General features: G+C 37.9%; 1 protein-coding gene across 6 annotated transcripts in view; it reads left to right on the top strand.

Moving 5' to 3' along the window:
- The window catches only part of LOC119797649 (rap guanine nucleotide exchange factor 6-like), a 187,952-nt gene that overhangs the window by 27,466 nt on the left and 139,646 nt on the right, over positions 1–20,840 (top strand). For all 6 annotated transcript variants that reach the window (XM_038306812.1, XM_038306813.1, XM_038306814.1 and 3 more), the window contains exons 2-3: positions 17,238–17,308; positions 19,114–19,170. In XM_038306812.1, coding sequence (XP_038162740.1) covers positions 17,238–17,308; positions 19,114–19,170 — 128 coding nt within the window. The remainder of the gene's footprint in view (positions 1–17,237; positions 17,309–19,113; positions 19,171–20,840) is intronic.

Genomic DNA, 20,840 nt, shown 5'->3' with positions numbered 1-20,840 from the left:
TTTCCACGAAATGCTCCATGTAGCTTGGATTGCATAAGCATTAAGATGTGATGGTCTTGTTTTTGTTTAATTTGTCATTAAGAGAACCTGCTTTGAACTTGGGGGGGCAATTGAATCAGAAAACAGTGATGTATCAGGAAGTGTGTTTTGTTTAAAACTATTTGTTTAATTACAAAAATAAATTAATAAGCAGTGATAATTTGAGCTGAAGTTCAGTTTGTGCAGTAGAGCACAAGCTAGCAGTCTGCTTTGACATGTTTTCACTGACAGGTTTAAGAGGCTGTGAAAAAGAAAGCTGTTTTTCATTTTTTACATATTAATCATGACCCTAGAAGCATTTATTCAGCAATGATGGTGAAGAGTGAAGAGTAAAACATGCAGCAACGAGACCCAGCCCTGGACTCGCCCCCAGGGGGCTCACCAGTGTCAAAATACAACAGTTAAGGGACTCGTTTCTAGTTTCCCCTCTTTATTCTGGGAGTTAAATGCCTACTCTTCTCCGGGACATAGAGCTGGATTCCTTCCTAAATGTTATGGTGTCAACTTTTATACTTTCATGGCGATATGCGTTTCAACAGATTATAATCTTAATTTCTTTGCTTCTGTGAATACATTTCAGTGGCTAACAAAAGCATGACATCATAATCCAGTCTTTCCCAAACACGGCATACTAATAGTTGAATATGAAAAGTTTTAATTTGGAGGAAATTAAAAATTATTCTCTTTTTTTTATTTCAACAAATAGTGAGTTTTTTGTTTTTGTACCTTGTTGCTAATAATTAGATAAACACATTATTGCAAGTACTTATTTTATTGGCAGTTATTTTCCAGCACAACCAAAAGAAAATCAGACATTGACACCCACCTATGTGAACAGAAAAAGCTTACTCTTCTATGATCATTAACACCCAACGACAAAAAGATACAGTAATAAGGATGTCCCAATACGGTGTTAATATGGGATATTGGTTCAATATTAGCCAGAAAACTAATATTGAATTATATCGGCCAGCATCTAAAATCCCCGATATTTTGATTCTGATAGAAACTCTGCTTTTTTTTTAAATAGATATGTTTATTTATTTTTGTTTAATAACAACAATACATCACGTAGAACACAACCTCATCAGTGCAGAAAAGAAGAGTTAGGGGTTATAAATTTTTCCATCATTACAGAGTCCAAATCTAAGCATTTATAAAGGCTTGAGACAGGATGGTAGACACGTGTCCTTCAGCATAGTCCAAGAAGGGCTTCCATATGCGTCCAAAAGTGTCAGTCTTAGAGTGGATGAGGCATGTTAAAAAGACGAGAGAAATGTATTCCAAAATAAGCTTCTTCCATCCAAAAATAGTAGGAGATTTATTCGAAATCCGTGGTAACAATATATTCTTTAGAGCACAGAAAATTAGGGTATTATACAATTTGCTCTTGTTTTGATTTTGGATATGTTTATTTGGTAGACCAAAGAGAATAGACACTGGATAGAGATCAATATTGGTTTCAATTATTTTCCTAGTCTCTACCAGAATAGATTCCCAATTTATCTGGATCTATGGGCATGACCAGAGACAGTGTGTGAGGCTGCCTTCATGTATTTTGCATTTAGGACACAATGAAGAGGCCCCTGGTTTAAACTTAGACATTCGTTTTGGGGCCAAGTGAGACGTAATATTGTAGTAGTTGAAGTTGCAATGCCCAGGAGCGATTACAAATAGTAATTTTTCTGGCAGAGTTCCAAATACTGCTCCACATTTCATCAGTAATCTCAATATTCAGCTCTCTTCTCCAGGCCCGGGCCAGAGTTGATAAGTGACATTTTTATGCTTTGTAGCAAACACTGAAGAATCATTTTTTCAACGCCTGAAACCTCAGTGTCCTTGAGTAAACTCTGCTTCTGTTCAAAGTTTCTGAAACTCATCGGTTTATGTTACATGGGTCAGTTCTTGTCATACCTGTTGTTGTTGACTTTGAATCCCTGTTTTAGTAATATTACTTGCTCAATCAATTTCTGTCATTCTATGGTATAAAATAAGAGATAAAAGCTGGTATGATTGGTGTTAAAATTGCATTGTGTTCCCTGTTAATTCAGTTCAAGTTGTTTCACAGACTGCACTATTCAAAAACAAAATTGCTCAGAATATTCCCCTTAATATCCCCAAAATGTGATAGATGTAAATCTGCTGATGGCTCCTTGACTCATCTGTTCTTTCAATATTGGTGCAACATTTTCAAATGGTTTTCTGAAGTGTATAAGTGCACCTTGATTCCGGACCCCCAGATTGCATTGTTTGGACACTCTCTCTCACTTAGGAACTGCAGCATTTCTATATAAACAACTGTGGTTTATGGAATGCTAATAGCTAAGAAAGTATTATTAAGATTTTGGAAAACTGACAATGTTCCTCGGATAAAAATGTGGATAAGCGGTTTTACTGAGATTCTTCATTTGGAAAAACTGCGGTATGATGTTAAGGGCTCCACTAATAATGAGAAATGAAATGAAAAGCCCTAATTTATAAAGATTTTTACAGAACGGCATAAAAAAAAAGAAAAAAAAAAAAGGTACGAAATGCAGCTTTTTGAAAATTTGGGGTAAAGATAAGCATGTAAGCACTCATAAATTGGATTTACTCTTTCTGATTTTAATAAAATCCAGCTGTTCTAGTTTTCTTTTTCACTTTGATGATGTCACTTTCTTTTTTGTGAACCACTGTAATTGTTAGAACATTGTTTTATTTGTAGACGCTTAAAAACTAGTAGAAATCCAAAGAAGTGGAAACAAACAGTTTAAATGTAGCAGTGGTTTCTTTTTGTAACATTTTTGAGTTTTTTTTCCCTGTTTTGTTTTTTTAATTTTACCAAAGAAAAAACTTTCTCTCTCCATGTGTGGCACTTTAAGTGAAGCTCAGACCACATATTGGTTTGAGACAGTGTTTCCAGTAAACCCCTCTGAAATTGGACCATAGTCAACAGCAGCAGCTTGTCGTTTAGTAGCCAGGCAGCACTGATACACAAGGGACTGAAACTTGTAAAAATGAGTTGATGAGTTCCCTTGTTGTCAGCTTGTTTATGTGCTGACTGTGAAGGCTAAAATATGAAGAACACCGGAAGATTAGAACGAAGTCCCTCATGAGGGACCTTTGCAGGGAACCGCTTCACCTGCTCACCATTTTTAATGCTTTACAGAATGTTCAGGCAAACTGAGATGCATTTAAACGGAAGCATGTGTTTTATTTGGGTTCAGGATTGTTTCTTATTTGTGTTCTTTCTTTTGGGGACTGCTGCCTTTCACTTTCTCGGTAGCCTTGTACCTGTTAGCTCCTTTATCTTTTCTTTTTTCGTTTCTTTTTTTTTGTTTATAGCAAAAAGCCTAACCAAAAAATGCACACGCCGGTTGCAAATCTCTTTAACTTTTTTGTGTAATTTCTAGTGTGATCACTGTTATTATTGTAATGATAACATTTATAGGCTATACTTTTACTTACAACGAAAGTGTACGTAGGTAATTAGCCTCTACCTTTCAAGTAATTGGATTGCAAAGCTCTTTATGCTATATTCAGCCATTTGCTTTCCACATGATGAGATGGTGGCAAGCTTTAATGTAGCCACAGGTGCCCTGGGGCACACTGATGGAGGTGAGACTGCCGTACACTGGCACCTCCACCACCAGCGGGCAATATGAGTGCACTTTCTTACCTAAAGACAGAATGACTGAGATGGATGGAGGTTTGGTTTGAAGCAGTGAACCTCCGGTTGTATGATGAACCATCAGCTTCTGTTAGCAGGTTAGATATGATCACTTTTTTATTTTAATCAAACTTCCTAAATTGCTTTCCTTGGTTGCATAAAAAAAGAGAAAAAAAAAGATGTTTGAGTATTATTTCCTTCATTTCTGATTTTCCAATCTGATATTTCTTTAAGGGTTGAGCAATATCATTAAAATTTTTCAGTTAGAATATAATTTACAGAAATTAAGGAAATAAGTTAACCACCTGCATGCTTTTCTGTTTGGTTACCACCATTGTTATAAATACAGGTCAACCTTGATAAGTCTCAATTTAAATAGAGCAACATGTTTTTCCTTGGAAACGTACCTGTAACTTTAGAGGGTCAGCTCTGTTTCTGAACATTATGGGCTCACTTTAAACATGAGTGCTAAGTTAAAGGATGTGTTTGAGCAAAAAGACATATGTGACATGTTTGGAGGACCAGGAGATACAAAAAAATAATAATAAAAAAATCAATCATTAATTTTAGGTTTAAATCCTACAGTTAGAAATCCAGTTAGAAAAGCACTTTTAAACAGGAAAAGTAAATCTTTTTTGTGACGCAATTTCGTTCTGTATGCACTCTGTGCATACAAAATGACAAATAAAGAAGTCTAAGTCTAAGTCCAAGTCTAATTTTAACATTTATTTTTGGGTTATTGATCCCATTCCATTTGAAAACCCAGTTTAACCAATCATCTGCTTCTATAGTAGCCGTCATGTTGTGATCTAATTTTCAGTTTAATCAGTAGGAAAGCTAGTTACACCGGCAGAGCAACTGTGATTGGTTGAACTTGGGTTCACAATGCACCAGAAAAATCACAGAAATTCTGAATAAAGAGGGGAAAATAAATTTGAAAATGTAAAGTGAAAATTTAAACGTAAATGTGAAAATAAAAGGTTATTATGGATTTTTAACTCTCAATTTAAAAATAGGATTTTGATAATACATTTTTTAATTTAATAATGAAATAACCAATTAATAATTCATTTTTAATGATTCAGCTTAAAATCTGGAATTACAAAATGCTTTTCAAATTGGAAACAAGAAAAAACTAATAAAATTAGGACATTTCTGTTTTGCATCTTTGCTTGGAAACCCCTTTCAGTGAGTTTTGCTGGGATCTTTTTTTTTCTTAGCTGCATTCAACTTTTGTCTGAATTTGTCTTCAGTTTCAAAACACTACAAATACTTAATTATATATGACGGATTTAACACTAAATGATGAATTCCCAGCAGCTGTAACCAGCTGAGAGTTTCAGATAGAGCTACAACTCTTTCATAGCATCCATTGGAGTGTGATTAGACTCCAGTTGTTCCCATTCAGCACAGTTAGGTCTGAAGCGCTGACAGAAGCTATGTTGTGGGAGGCCTCTTGTTCAGCAGATCCCATTGTTGAAAACACTGAGTCACTGTCCACAGCAGAACACAAACCACAGGCTACCGACTACCTCTGCCCTTCACCCTCAGCCTGGTTTACAACTGTTTTCTCTCTTGTCTCTGATCTTGAAAGAACAATTAGTTTAGTAAAATATTTGTTCATCAGTTAGCCTCTCTCGAAGTCCTCCTAAAAGAAAGTTCTGAATTTAATGGCTTAATATTTTTAAGAATATTTCTTCAACCTTTTATTCAAGAGATTTTAGTTATTTTCCGGAACTTATGTCAGATTTATTTATGTTTTAAAGGAGAGCTAACTTTCCCTTTGAGTCTTGAGGCTGTTTACTCCTTAAGTGAAAACAATAAGCATGTTACATCAGCTGGTACGGACAGCATTCTTGTCTGTGAGAAGAAGGCTAAAGCCATTTCTCTTTCTCGGAATGAAGTCGGACGGGAAGTCGGCGGCTTTCACCTCATTGTCACTTTATTTTGATGGGAAGAATCACATTTAGAAAGCTGTTCTGTTGGATGTCTAAATATAGCTGGTAGGAGATCCACCAGCATCATCCAAATAATTGTTTTGCAAGCATCTACGTCAAATCAATGGGTGTCATCTCTGTTGCTTTTGTTAAAGAACACAAACAAACTAAATAAAAATAAAAAACTTTGCAAGACTTTTATATAATAAATGATTGAGGAATGGTTAAAAATCTGGTATTGGAAAAACAAATGAGACAAATTTACTTTCTGTTATTGCTAAAATTTCTCTTAAATTGCATTTTTTTCTCATGTGACTGTCTGCATTATTGCATATTCTCTAAATGTATCCCAATATATCTCTTATCTCATGGTATTGCAAACATTTTTGACAGTAAGTTTGCGATCATGAAAAAATTTGTGTAAAATCTATTTAAACCAGATATAATTTTAAAATTCCAGGCATTTGGAATAAGATTAAATCTCTTATAGTAGTTTAATTAATTGATTTATTTTTCTTACTGATCTTCATACTTCACCTCTCCACATAATAAATGTAGATTGATTTCAAGCATCCTGAGTAAAGAATTGAAATCTAGAAAACTAAAACAGTCTGTGTGGTTTTCTTTTACATAGATTCTATTAATGTCTGTTAAAAGAAAATAACACTTGAATTTAGAGTAAGGAGATAATGATTAATATTGTTTTCATGGAGCTTATCTCACCTGACTTTGCAATAGCATAGTAAACAAATAATTGACTTGCTACCGCTAAGTAATGTCTTTATAGAATTAAATTGGTTTCATGCAATTCATGGATAAAAGGAATTTCTTTTGGCGTTATGGTTTTACAGCCATTCACTAGAGGAGCAGAGCCTTACTGGTGTCTGCCAAAACGGAGGCATGCTAAAGCAAAACCATAAATCGACCCAGTGTCCAAGTCAAAGCTTATTTACGCTGTTCGATGGCAGCAAGGATGCAGAATGCATTTTATGTGGTTCTGATTATAGATATAAACTTCTTAAGCTACTACCTAAATAGCGCCCAATTAGCTGTACTGCATGACGGAGCAGCGTCGACTTCCCTGCTGTGCTTGGAATGTGATGATAGAAAGGTGGACAGCATTACTTAAAATATTCAACAGAAAAAGATATGCTTGCAATCATCTCAGTAGATTGGGGAGCTTTGTGTGTTAATGCATTTCATAAAACCAAATTTGATCATTCCTCTGAGAACAATCCGACTTGTCCTTTTAAAAAAACGCTGCTAAAAAAACACCGTCTCCCCTAGCAATGATTGAGGGATTACACTAAATACAGAGAGTCACTGAAACAGTGGAAAATAATCCAACAGTATGTCAAAGCGACATACCTTGTTTTTGAGTAGTAGTTTTACATCTCTGTACATTTTTTATGCGTTTTCTTAATCTTTTTTATTTATTCTGTGACCTGTCCTGTTCTGTCATATCTTACATGTTTAATAATGTGCAAGAAAAAATTGTTTTAGTCAATAACTAATGCAGGTGGTACAATACATTCTTAAAATATCTTAGTGTTCTGTTTTTTTTATTGGGAATGCTGTTAAAAAAAAATCATCCCTTTGTTTTATGGAAAGATCCTTTTGATGCAAGAGAAAGCTCAGGTTTATAGAAAAATGGCCGCCAGTCAATTAATGGTTAGTCAATTGAAAAGATCAATCAACTTTAGATTAATATATTAATCAATAACTTATGTCTCTACTTGGAAACTGTATGACTGTATGTTTTCTGTGTTGAAAAGCTGGGTGTCTTTATTGCTCTTTGCTCCTTTAAGATATATATTATTAAAATATGTTTCCTTATAAACACAGTCAAGACATTTTGTTTTTTATTTTAATTGTCTGATCATTTGAAAACCAAAACTTTTTTTCCCTAATTAAGCTAAAGATATGGATTGTGTAATAGAATATGGGTCATTGAATGGAGTTATTGGACTGCATGCATCTTTTTTTATTCGCCTTTGTAATTTAGAAAATGTGTTTGATCAAAGCCTGGGAAAGCCTGAAAGGAGAGAAAGTGTTTCTCCTTAAGCCACTCTGGGTGAATCTTTGAGTCACAGAGCTGGAGTTATACATCCCTCTAACCCTCTCATCTGCCGTCGGCTCGGTGTTGGGTTGTGAGCACAGATTAGAAGCCGTTCAGCAGCAGGTTGTGCATGTTTGGTGTGTCATGGTCGGGCAGCTAAAGTCTGAAGGGCTTTAAGTTGTGATTCAGCTTGACATGGTGCCATATTTTCCATTCAAATTTATTCAAACAATATTTGCCTGTTTGCAGAGGCCACATGTTGGTGTGCTGAGCTGTTTTGTTGTTGTTCTGCAGAAAGTTTAATGCTTTCATCCAACCAGTACATGGCTTTTTTTTAAATGATCCTGACGATGGATCCTAAACTAGGTCTCCTGGTTATCCATCAGCCTGCATGCAGCTTGCGAAGACAATGGAGATGAAAGCTATGTGTAGGCTAAAAGGGAGCGTGTCTCACCTGCTTTAATTTGCCAGGTACAGATTCAGAGCTGCAGCAGTTTGCTTGCATGCTTTTTCATGTTTGTTTTTGTGCTGGCCTAAAGTTAACAACCCTCCTCCAGTTTTGGCTTGCCAGCAGAGCTCTGTCTGGCAGCAGAACAGCAGCATGTTTCCTTTTGTGTCCTACATGCTGCTTTAACATCTCCAAGTCTCTACTTTTTAGTCTACTCTTAAAGCTTGTTGCTAGAATAATGAACATGGTCCTGCAGGTCCAGCTGTTAAATTACATGCAGTGAAAAAGAAATCTTCAACAGGGTGATAAAATCAGGGGACTTAAATGAAACCTATGGACTGGGTTCATTTCTGCAGAGAACCGGAGCTCGGGTTACATTTGGCATCAGATTTTCCGCTTCCGTGTGTGGCAGTATTTCTATGCGCATGTGGGTGGATATTTGGTTTGGCTGGTGAAACGATGGCAGCTGGTGTTGTGCTTTGAGAGCAAGGCTCGCTCCTCATCCTCTTTATGTGCGAGTTTAGCAGTCATAAGCTGTTTTAGTTCACAGCCAGGAAGGTCAGGGCACAGGTCCAAATGTAAACCCTTTTGATGCAAACCTCTGTTTGACTTTTTCCTGTGAGCAGGTTCCTGAACTCCTCATGCTTTGCCGGTTGTTTGTCAGTCTTACTGTTTGTCTTTTTTGTTCTGCCTTGCTTCTTCTCCTTGTCAGCCACTTCCAGCGCCACAGTTTTACTCACCAGGTTTTATATATACCTTGCTCCAAAGTTTTTAAAGCGTGGCACGTCTCTAAAGGCTTTCTCTGTCTGTTTTCAGTCTTCCTGCTTGGCAGACATCAACAAGTGTCAGCTCGTGCTTGACATGATTTGCAGCCGATTCGTGTTTGTTTAATTCAGCCGAATCTGATATGGAGAATAGCTTTCAAGATTTCTGCTCGTGCTTACTGAATTGGATCTGCCACTGGAAAAAAAAAGAAGAAGAAGAAAAAAAAAGTTATTTTTCCAGCAGGAGCTGGGATGAACTCAGAACTACAAAGGGAAGCTTAATTTCTCCAAGTGCACTTGAAACTTCCCAGTGACCCCAGTTTTTTGCCTCCTCCAATGACGTTATATTTTTAGTCGAGTTTGTGTTTCTGTCTGTCTATGGTACAGGATAAGTTGAAAAGTTATGAACGGGTTTTAATGAAAAATGATCCACATCATAATCCGGATGCAGGAATTTTTTTAAAGTATTATTTCACATTATTCAGTGGAACAAGCAGTTCCACCCCCTAAACCATAAAGCAGAGACAATCTGCTGATCAAACAAAAAAGTAGAGTGAATGAAAAAGGTGAGAGCAGAACAGACACCAGAGGCTGCAGACATACGCTGTGGCTTATTTAGAAAGGGTTTTAAGGAAATTGATAATAAAGGTGCACCTCATGTCATGGAACAATTCATTTAAGTTTGGTTTTGATCTAGATCATTACCATTAGTTGATTGTTAGCTATAGTTTTAGCCCCCTCCGCAGACACTCTACTGCACCTCTCCAAAATCGTAGGTGACCGCAGACAGTGCCGCAGACAGGAGGCCTCTGATTGGTCAAATCTACATCCGCTCTACACTATACGTATTTCCTGTTTGGTATCTTACTGGCTTATTTTGTTTGTATGATCACCATTGTGGAAAACGACTCGTGAAGTTGGACCAGCTAGAACGAGGTGCACTTGGACCATTTTTTCACCCAGATCCCCGCTCTTGTTCGACCTCATGTCCCTCCATTGTCGCACAAACTTTCACCCACTTACTCACCGCCTCGGCCTTATCTAGACCCACAGCTAGTTCATGATTGTCCCTCTTGGGTTGTAGTGTGGAATAGTATAGTGGAGACCACGCTTCAATATCGTGCATAAATCAAAAATATCTGCGACAAGCTCACTGTGACACACTGCTGCGGGAGGATAACCAGCCCTTAAGTCACAATATGGGACAGAATTTGCTTCTTGGCAGAATTCTGTACTCTCAGATTGCTATTCTAGTTTGGATACTGATCCTGGCAGATGTTTTACTATAACTGGATCGAAACAAACCTTTTTGGTTTCAACTTAGATAGGGCTGCAACTAACGATTATTTTAAAAATCGATGAATCGGACGATTATTTTTTCGATTAATCGATGAATCGGACAAAAAATATTTTTTATATTAACCTCTTTATTCCAAAATAAACATTTTAGACAGAACAAACAATCACGCAAGTACAGGTTGCTCATTAACTGTGCTGGTGCAATATGAAAAATAAATGTTTGTGTTAAAACTACGCAAACTTACATGAGAAATGTAGCTGTACATCCACAAAATATAGGCTACTTTTTTTCATAAAGCGCAAAAAAAGACATTTTTGTTTTTAAAGCCCCTAAGGGGTTCAAACAATAGGCCCCCCCATTTCAACAAATGAGTTTTTTTAGACTAGAAGAGTTCTGCCTTTTAAGACAGGAAAGTATAGCAGTTAAAGTTGCTGCTTGAGAAAATACTGAACCATAGAGATAAAAATAGCCCTGTGATTCAAATTATAAATTGTATTTGGAATAAAAATGAGAGAACTAGGGGTGCTAAAAAACACATCCTCCAAAGACAGATATTTACATGGGAATGTGGCATATAATTAATTGACATATTACTGATCTTGCTGGATTTTGTTCTGCTTTACTTCCATAAATTGCAGGATCTTCTTTACTTTATCTTTGCCAGAAGATTTAAACTTTAAAAGCCTTGCCCTCATAATTTGCAAGTTAATTTATTTATAAAGTAAATGTAAACGCTGCTTAAGCTAATTCAAATGAAATTAAAAGTAAAATAAGTAGCCAACCTTATCACTGTCTGTAACCTACTAAAAAGGTAAGGAAAGCATCAGATGAGCTACCTGAGAAACTAACGTTACATTTCCCCACTTTAAAACCAAACAAACATGGTGGTTCCGTGCCATGTTAATTTCTTTTGAAAAAAGTTGCATGTTATCACTTTTTTCGCTTTACAAAGCGCAGGCTATTTTAATTCTTGTGATCAATTTGCGCCGTCAATCCCGGTGCATGCGAGCCTCATTTGCAGTCTGGACGCTGAGGCTCTGACTGCAGCGCTGAGAGGGACTCCTGCGGGAAAACGCGGTTTGGGGTGGGGGAGGCGCCCCACGGCAGAGTAGGAACGATACATGCTTTCACGTAAGAGTCTCAAAGCCGCCAGTGACACCGAAAAAAGTCGCCAGATTTGTCGCTAGTCGCTTTTTTGAAAAATAGTCGCTGGAGGGGTCTGAAAAGTCGCTGAGTTGGCAACACTGCTCCTGCGGCGCTGACTCGCTCTGCCATATTTTTTTTTCTTCCTCTTTCAGTCAAGAGGCAGTGATGACGGCGCGGCGGATGACGCAATAATCGCGCGACACAACTAATCGATGATGAAATTCGTTGCCAACGCTTTCAAAAGTCGATTTTTATCGATTTTATCGATTCGTTGTTGCAGCCCTAAACTTAGAGCTTTGAAAAGACAGATGATAGGTTTGGTTTCATAATCTACTTAAATGAAGACAGGAGTCTTCTGTGTTTCTGCTTCGCTGTTGTATGATATGATTTTAAGTTTGAATTTAAACTTATTCAGGATTTGACGTAGAGGATGGTTAAAAAAACAAACAAAGAATAACTAATAAACCTTTTTAAACTTTAAAAACTATGAAAAACAGCAGCCAAAGCTGGAATCAAGTTGGTGGGAAAAGACATAGAGAAGTCAGGAAATGGGAAGCGGTCTGGAGAAGGCTGACGAATAATCAAACCATAAAAACAAGAAGATGGGGACATTTTAGTTGTGAAACTGAAACCTTCATACACCTTGATAGAGTATTTCAGTCAATGCCTGCTCTACTCCTTCAGACAAATGGCCTGTTAGTTGATTCTGAAGGGTTAGCCTAGCTTTGCCATGGTTAGTATCTGTTGGTTTTCTTAATCTAATGTTCAGCTGCAGTGCTAACTTCCAGCCAGCCACCCAGCATGCTCAGTTCTCTTTGGTTTCCCACCTGCAGACAGGCTTTCATTTCTGTTTACTGTCTCTCTATAGCTGCAGAAACCGAAATCAGACTTTTTTACTTCCCACATGCACATTTCCACTCCTACGTCTTTAGTGAGAATGGAAAAACAGATATATTTACTTCAATATAATGTTCTCTGTGTATATTTGGAAACATTAAATCAGCTGTGACTAATACCCCATCATTTTCTTCACCTTCTTACTTGAAATCATTTGGATTGCTCTTTTAAAGTCCTACACCTGTGCTTTATTGATAAAATATGGTGCTTTTATGCTGCATCCCAGCGAAGTGCTGACACAGACTCTCGGGAATAAATGGTCCATTTGATCTGACAGTTATAAAGGCAGGATTTTAGCAAAGCTGTTTGTTCTTCAAGCTTGAAAGGCCCTGTTGTAGAGTCTGTCCACAGTGTCCTCTGTGTTGACAGACCTGACAGGCCCTTGCCCTTTCTGGTGAATGTGGGTGTTTTTTTGTTTTTTGTTTTGCCTCTAAAGCTGGTGAAAGGGACATTGATTATTCCTGAAAAGGGAATATTTGTTTTCTAGAAACACATCGTAGGATGAAGCTGTGCTTCTTGTGTTACAGAGGCATGGAGTATTTAGATAATAAAATGTTATAATTAACATTTTTTCCCCCCAAATGTGATCTTATCCGAAGAGGGACATGGTAAAAGAAAAGCACATGGGATAGAAGATTTGGAACAAAGATTTTTTTCTGTCAGATTTTCTTCAGCCATGGCCAACACATGTTCCAGGAAAATGTCATAACATCAATATCCTCTCAGATTTAGAGTGATGCCGTGACTTCAACTGGGATAAAAGGGCAAAAGGAAATAAAGATTCAAACTCCAGTGCCTCTCATAAGCAACATCTGTTGATGATTACTGCTTATGTCTGCCAGTAGGTGGCAGCAGCACTTTATCTTTGACTGCTAGATACAGAAGCATAAACTTGATGATTTCCATTTACACCCCCCCTTTTTTTCTTTTTAGGGCTTTATTGGCCTTGTCTCATATTTAGTTAGTTGTACAGTTTGTTAAAAAACAAAAACAAAATTTCTACTGATTTCTAGAGATTGCTCAAAGGCCCACCTCTGTTTGTTGGGTTTTCTATCAAATCAAGTTTTTGTTCGTGCGTTCTTTTCACCATGCCCATTGTTTCATTTAACTTTGTTTCAAATGTCCTTTTCTTGTTTTTATTTTATCAATAAATTTGACGTAGATATTATGAACACTGAAATAATTGCACATAGAAAAAAACGCTCCACCAGCAGTGATTATTGAAAGCTTTTGCCTGGATCATGTTGATCCCAAGTGTGATCTGATTATTTCTAGTTTTTCAGTCAAATTCAGCTCTGGGTCTTGACTCTCCCTTTCTAATGCATTAATACGCTTTGATCCAAACCACTCCATTGTTATTGCAGCTTTTATTGTTCCTAATGAGGACAAGCATCCCCTCAGTATGATGCTGCCACCAATTTTTGAGATGTTTGGGAAGGTGAAGGGTGATGTGTTCTTTAAATTGATGATTTTATTCTTACATTCTTGGGTAGTAGGACGAATTGAATTGCATATTGTTATAACTTTAACAGCTTGAGATATTTACAAACTAAATGGTTTAAAATCTGTGTGTTCCGGGTTAAAACCCTCAATTTCATTATTGCTCCTTTAAATTCTCACATATTAATCTTCTAAAATAAGGAATAGCAAACTTTAATTATTATTTGCTACTTTTTTGTGATGAAGTTAAATGAGTAGCTTTGCTAGGCATGGTAGCATCTCCTGATAAATACATGTTATGAATAGAACTTGTTTTCAATCAGTCATCCCTCAATTTTTACTTAATGTGACAACGATGAACAAGTTAATTAGGGATTTGTGATTTAAGTGATTTTTTTCCTTTGAACTGAAGGAATCCAAATACATCTTGTTCACATCTAAACACATTAATAAAAGTAATGGAAAAGCTCAGCCTCGGCTGGTGATGAGTTATTGCATGTCTCTCCTGACATTTCCCCGTCCTAATCACAGCTGGGGTCCTAAGGTCACCTCTTTAGATTCAGGGAGGACGGATCAGAGGTCAGGAGGCGGTGAGGAACCTTGCTCTGCTCTCCTCAGAGAGGCTAAGCACTGAACAGCCCTGAGGAACGACGCGGGGTCTTTCAGCTAATGAAATGGCAGTCAAACATCTAAGACTAGAGAATACATTAGAACTTAAATAACTACTTTATTTTTCATCCAGATGATAATTATGATCTGATGCATCGATGTGATTTTTCTTTTTCTTTTGGAAAGAGAAATGATAACCACCACTTTTTGAGATCTGATCCAAGTGGTGCTCTGTATGTCTGCATGTATCGACGGCTTAGAAAGGACAACACTGGCTAGCTGATATCATGTTACCCCCACCCCCCAATCCCTGGGCAGCCACAGAGGAGTAGGTATCCCATCCTTTGACATCCCACTCTAGGCTGATCAATGCATGGAATGGGGACAGTTGGTGGTTCTGGTTGGAATCACTCTGATTCTGGTTCTGATGCTCATTCTGTCATTCATTAACCAACATTTTCCTTGTTATCAGCAAACATCATAACTGCAGGTTTGTGGGATGTTTGATTTGAATCAAGCAAAGTGTTTAAGATAAATCAGGAGCTCCTTAACAAGCCAGGAAAAGTGCCACCCACCGCTGCCTTGAGGCTGTGGGTCGTAGCGCGTTCGCGCTGCAGCTCAACAGAAGTGCTTACTGCAGCACATTGTTGTGCTCACTAACCCAGTTAGCAGCGATTTAAAGTCGATAGGCTTTCACTTTGTCACCGCTGTCTGCTCACCACAGCTCTGCCTTTGGATCAGTAAAAACAAGGTTTAACATTTGCTGTTGCACCACCAGTGATGTTAAACTCACATGTAGTGATAATCACCAATTGATGTTGATAATCACCAACTATTAAAACACTGCAAAGAGTCCATGTTTGAGTTTTCTGCTTAGACCTCATCTTCACACACAGTTGATATTGAGTGATCGACAGGGTTTGGATGTGATAGAATAGAATAGAATTCAACTTTATTGTCGTTACGCTGTCATAAGCACAGAGCAAGGAAGTTAACTCTCTGTATTTAACCCATCCCCTTTGGGAGCAGTGGGCTGCCATTGTTCGGCGCCCAGTGAGCAGTTTGGGGTTAAGGGTCTTGCTCAGGGACCCAGAGTGCACTGTTCTAACCACTAGGCCAATACTCCCCTATGTGATGTGACCATAACAGCAATAAATCCTCTGGAAAGCTTTTGCTGTGTTTCAGTGTTTGCTTAAAAACACGGTTTGGGTTCCGGATGCTTTTAGTCCACCTGGAGATGAGGTTTAAATTCCCTGATTGTGTCAACATAACAGGACCCCAAGAACGTATCATGCTTCGTGTCTCAAACCCCTTTTTTTTTTTTTTTTTTTTTTACACATTGGTTAGCTTTAAGCTCAAGATTAACCTTCATTGGGCTCAAAATGCTTCTATCCTTCAGGAGTCTACCAGTGGGTTGGATAAAAACTACACCCAAAAGGATGGAGGGCAGGAATTCATCTGATCCGTAGTGCCGTTCATTCCAAAGCTTTTTCCTTCCCTCTCTAGTTTTCTCTGTGCATTTCCCTTATTGCTCACTTCCCCCTGCACCCCCCAACAATCCTTCCAGTGTCAGGCTGAGAAGTTCGTTGCATTAAAAAAAAAATTTCACTTTTGTGTTCATCTCCACTTCCGCCTGCTTTGTTTACAAAAAAACCAAACATTGATTTTCAAACACAAAGCAACAGGTTTCCGCCAAACTGACCTTTTTCCTTTGGATCCCTTCCTGCTTGTTCAGTCGGTGATCATTTCTCTTTTTAAAATGGTTGATCTCATAAACCTTTATTGACTCTATAACAGCTGATGTTTGGGATTTATATTATGCAATACCGGCATAAGTTATTTATTTTTGGTCGAAAATAGATTAGTTTTAAATTGTCTCTGATTATCTTCCTATGACTTTATTTTTAAACACCTCTCTGATTCCAAATAGCTAACTTTGAGTCTTCTGCTCTTAACCTATATCTTCATCAAAGTGTGATGTCATTGGCGGTGACTTTTTTGCACTGATTTGTGACAAATCCCCTATTGCAATAATGCAAAAATGCAATAAAAGGATTGCATTTTTGACTCCACCACTCACCCATCAGGACTTATCTAGTTGAAAATCAGCAGATTACTTACAGATAAAATTAGAAAAAGATTTGTATTTCTCTCTCTCACATAATTACTTACATGAGCCCTATTGGGCCGTTTTTTTGGGGGTTTTTTTGTGCACATATTTTAGGGATTGGGCCGAGTTTCAGCTTGGTAGTGCCTCCTGCATGAAGTAGTATTCAGTGGTTTACTCATTTTCAAGCATTTTCTGCAACTATCTCTATATAAGACCAAATTCTCCTTCTTTTACCACTTAAAATAAGAGAAACATTGATTTTATTTCTGAAATCGGCCCGTTCTGTTATTTCCATATGTTCTGCACAGTCCACCTGTTGAAAGCGGGCATCTTGCAGCCACAGCCGACTATTTGTTTGATCTCTGATGTTCTTATGGAGCTTTTCTCAGACCCTCCGTCGTCCTTTGAATGTTTTGACAACTGGCCCTGATAGAGGTCTATTTTGAGTCCAGGAGAGGGTATATCACTGTTTGTGCGCGTGTCCCTGCTGTCATGTGGGCACATAAGTGGTCTGCCTGCCTGTCTGCTTTGAGGGTGTCGACTTAATAGTCGGGGTTTGACACAGGCCAAGTGGCGACTGTCAGCTTGAACCTCTTGATGTGATTTATACAGAGCAGACGTTAGTTTCTCTCTGAAGAATGAGAGAACATTTCAAACGTCAGTGAATATCAAACATGAGTCAAAGCAGTTTTACCTTAAAAGAACCACATATGAATGTATTCTTTGTTTTTATCTCATGATTTATCTTTTTTCTTGGTCAGAAATATGGAATAATTTAGTGCATTTTCTAAATGAAACTTAACCAAATTTTTTTTTTTCCTTTTCTTTATGTTGGGCAGGACCTACACATCATCTATTGCCACCTCTACCACATGGATGTGCTCTCACACCTTAGGGAACACCAGTTAAGGTGAGTCTTTTTTTTTTTTTTGTTCCATCCTGTTAAGCTGCTTTGAGACACTCAATACTTGCCTTTGGTTGTTTTTTTGTTTTTTTTTTCAAAACCATTTTCAATATATAGGATAACTTACCATCTATCTAGGCTGAATACTGATCTTTAAGATATATACTCTGCTGCTGGCTCTGAATATAGAAAAGTAATACATTCAGAGCAGGATGGTTTTGTTCCGTTTCTAGCGTTTCTACATCATGACAACATTTTAATCATGATATCTGTGCACAACAGACTAAATGAAACCCTAAAAGCATAAAAAATGTCCTGCCATAACACTACTAGCTTGTTGTTGCTTAAAATTCTACAATAAGCGCTGTGGTACAAATGCTCCATTTCTGCTGACTGCAGTCAGATTGAGCCTGATCCAAGGCTTGTCCTTACAGGCAGATCGGACTCTTTCTAGCTGTAGGACATTAGAGACGAAGTTAAGAAAATCATGAGCACGTTGTCTTTGATTGATCCATAAATTCAACAAGCAAATCATTACAAGGTTTAATTCTGAATGAGATCCTAAGGAAGTAATTTTGCCATTTAATTCGCTGTGATTGTGTTCTAGAAAAGATATATTTTAAGGAGGCAGGGTGGTAGGTCCTGAGTCTGGCTCCTTTAGTTCATGCTTGATGTGTTTCAAACCTCTGCTTTAGAAGCCAAGTTATCAGACAATGAGCTTAATATCAGAAACACAAAACAAGGGTTTAAGAAAAGGCTTTACATCAGGGATCACCAACGCGGTTCCCGTGGGCACCGAGGCGCCCTCAAGGACCACATGGGGTGCCCTCTTCGTCTTCTGAAAACAGAAGAACTCAGTGGGTTAAGTTTAAATTTTTTTTTATTCTGTTGCTGTTCTTTTTAATCATTTATGTATTATTTAATCATGTTAACTATTTCATCATATTTCAGTGGTTTCAAAATGACAATATTAAAAAGAAAATTAGAAATGAATAAAAGATTAAAATAAGAATAAAAATGAGTTTTTATGGATGAGATTTACTGTAGGTGAACACTGATCCCTCCAGTTCATAGGTCAGTATTGGTAGCCCTACCTATAACTCGGTAGCCATGAAGTAGCCCTCAGCCTTAAAAAGGTTGGTGACCCCTGCTTTACATGGACTGTAGCTTTTATGTCTCAGGGACAGACTACCAACTCAAACTCCCCTATCAATGCTTACAGTCTGTCTTTCAACCTTTAGACCTATCCAGTATGGCTGAGTTCGTTTGGTTGCTTGCAGATTCCAGCTAATGATACAGCTATTTATAATGTATTCAACCTTGGAGAGAGTGGACATTTAGAGCAGAAAAGGATTTGTTGGCTGATAGGTTTTGTTTGTTTATTCTATTTGAGTTAATCTAATCCTGTTCTATCTCAAACAAAATTACGTGGGATTATTTTCATCCACTGCCTATTAGCTGGCGTGTTTTGTTTTAGTTATCTAATCAAGTTCTATCTAAAACAAAATGTTGCATGGGATTATTCTCATCCACTGCCTATTATCTTCTTATGCATTGATGCACTAAAGGCATTTCACCAATATATTGGTCCTCTGAAGACCAATATATGATCTCATGAAATGCATAGAGATGTGATCTCTCTTCTCCATCTCCATCTTTGATTTGTCTTTACAATTCCCGCTTTATCTCTTTGATAGTCCTTCACTAAATGTCCGATTGGTTTGCAGTTTAGACCGATGAGCTTAACGCTCAAGGGGGGGAGTTATTTATCCACCTTCACTACGCTGACATCTTTCACCTTTCTCTCCCAGGTCGATGTGCACCTCTGCCAGATATGAGCGATATGAAGCTAACCACATCCTGTTTTAGTAAGTACAAACCTTACATTAAACACAAACTGCACTTGCCATGATTTGCTGCATTTACTATGTGTTCATCTACCTTCTGCTCTGCTTAACAGTAACTGGAACCTTTGAGTTAACAGCAACTAACTACTATGAAGTGCAAAAGTTTTCATACTAGGGATGGGCAATTATTTGCATTTGCAATATAATCACAATTTAGCAAAATGCAGTTTTCAAATCACATTATCAGTCAAAAATAATCGCAATATGGATTTTTGTCCAAATCATTCTGCTCTAATTCATACCCACTGAACTGTTGTGCAATGCAAGACTCCTCTGTGGCTTATTGACATTTTAAGGGATAGACTAACAAAGCAGTGCTGAACAGCGAAGTAAAAGAAAATAATCAGTTTTAACGAGAACGTTTTTAAAGGTCTAGCTTGCACTACATCTCTGTTATCTCAGTAGGGTTGGGAAATTGATACGATTTTCAAGATCCCGATTCCCCTATTGATTCTGTGAAACGATTCGATTCCTTGGTGATTCTCTTATCGGTTTTGTGAAACAATGAACTTGATAAGTGCACGGTGACATTCGTCTACCTTCGCCTGGGACATTCTTTTTCTGCCTGCCTCGGCAAAAACAGAAGGCAGTGAATGGGAGCTGCCATCGTTTGAGCCAGCCAGGCCACCCGTCTCGTCACAGTCATCTAAATCTAAAGGAGAAGCCATCCGTTTAATGAAAAAGCATTACTGTACAATTTCGGGAAATAAACTCTTCTCCCTCTGATTTAAATAAACAAGCGTCACCTTTCTCTCGCTCCCTGAACTGCAGAGCAACTTCATAGCATGTTTAATAACCCCAAAAAGAGGTAGGAAATTGATTTAATTCCAGAAATGGCATATGATTTACGAGGAACCACATTAAGCACAGCCAGTGATATAAAACTAGCTACTTACCACCAGAGTTGCCTTCTATGCTGGTCGTATCTTTAGCTTCTGTCCGGAAGGCATCAAAAACACAGCATTCGTTAAAATGTATGCCATGTTGTGTGTGCAGGTGTCTCTGCATGTTGGATGTATTTCCTCACGCCAATGTTATTGCTCCTTTGCAATGATTGCAAAGCGCCTTGTTGCTATTTTTCTCTTCCTTAAAATGAAGCCAAACTTTCGATCGCTTTACCCAGTGGGGCGCCATTTTTTTTGTTTTGCTTTTCAAGACTTATGCCTGGTCACGTCCTGCTTGCTTACTGAATGCCGTGTGCGTAACTTGCGTAAAAACGTGACGTAAGTCGTGCTGCCCAGAGCCCTAGGCTCTGTCGCTGCCTGGAATCGATAAGAGAATCGTTAAGCGAGCTGCCAAACGGAGCAATGGAATTGGAACACATGGAACCGGTTCTGAACAGGAATTACTTTCTGATTGCCATCCCTATATCTCAGTATATCGGTGGGTTTCAGGACTTTGTGTTGTACTGAAAGTCTGAGGTTTATAGTGTAAAAGGAACTAGTGAGAGTTCAGTGCCCAGTTGTGCTGCTGAGCAACTGGTTAGATCCAAAACTTATCATATTCACCTTCCTTTAGTATATAATAGCTGCAGTTACTTTGGAGTTCGTCTCCCTGTTTTGCACATTCTGAGACTAAACTCCTCTTTGCAACATAACTGGAAATCAGTGTTGTCTTGCAAGTCTTTGCAC

This window comes from Cyprinodon tularosa, unplaced genomic scaffold, assembly GCF_016077235.1.
Source record: "Cyprinodon tularosa strain WSP-4 unplaced genomic scaffold, ASM1607723v1 ctg592, whole genome shotgun sequence".
NCBI lineage: Eukaryota > Metazoa > Chordata > Actinopteri > Cyprinodontiformes > Cyprinodontidae > Cyprinodon > Cyprinodon tularosa.
Note: the sequence above shows the minus strand (reverse complement) of the source record. Positions and strands in the feature narration are given on the sequence as shown.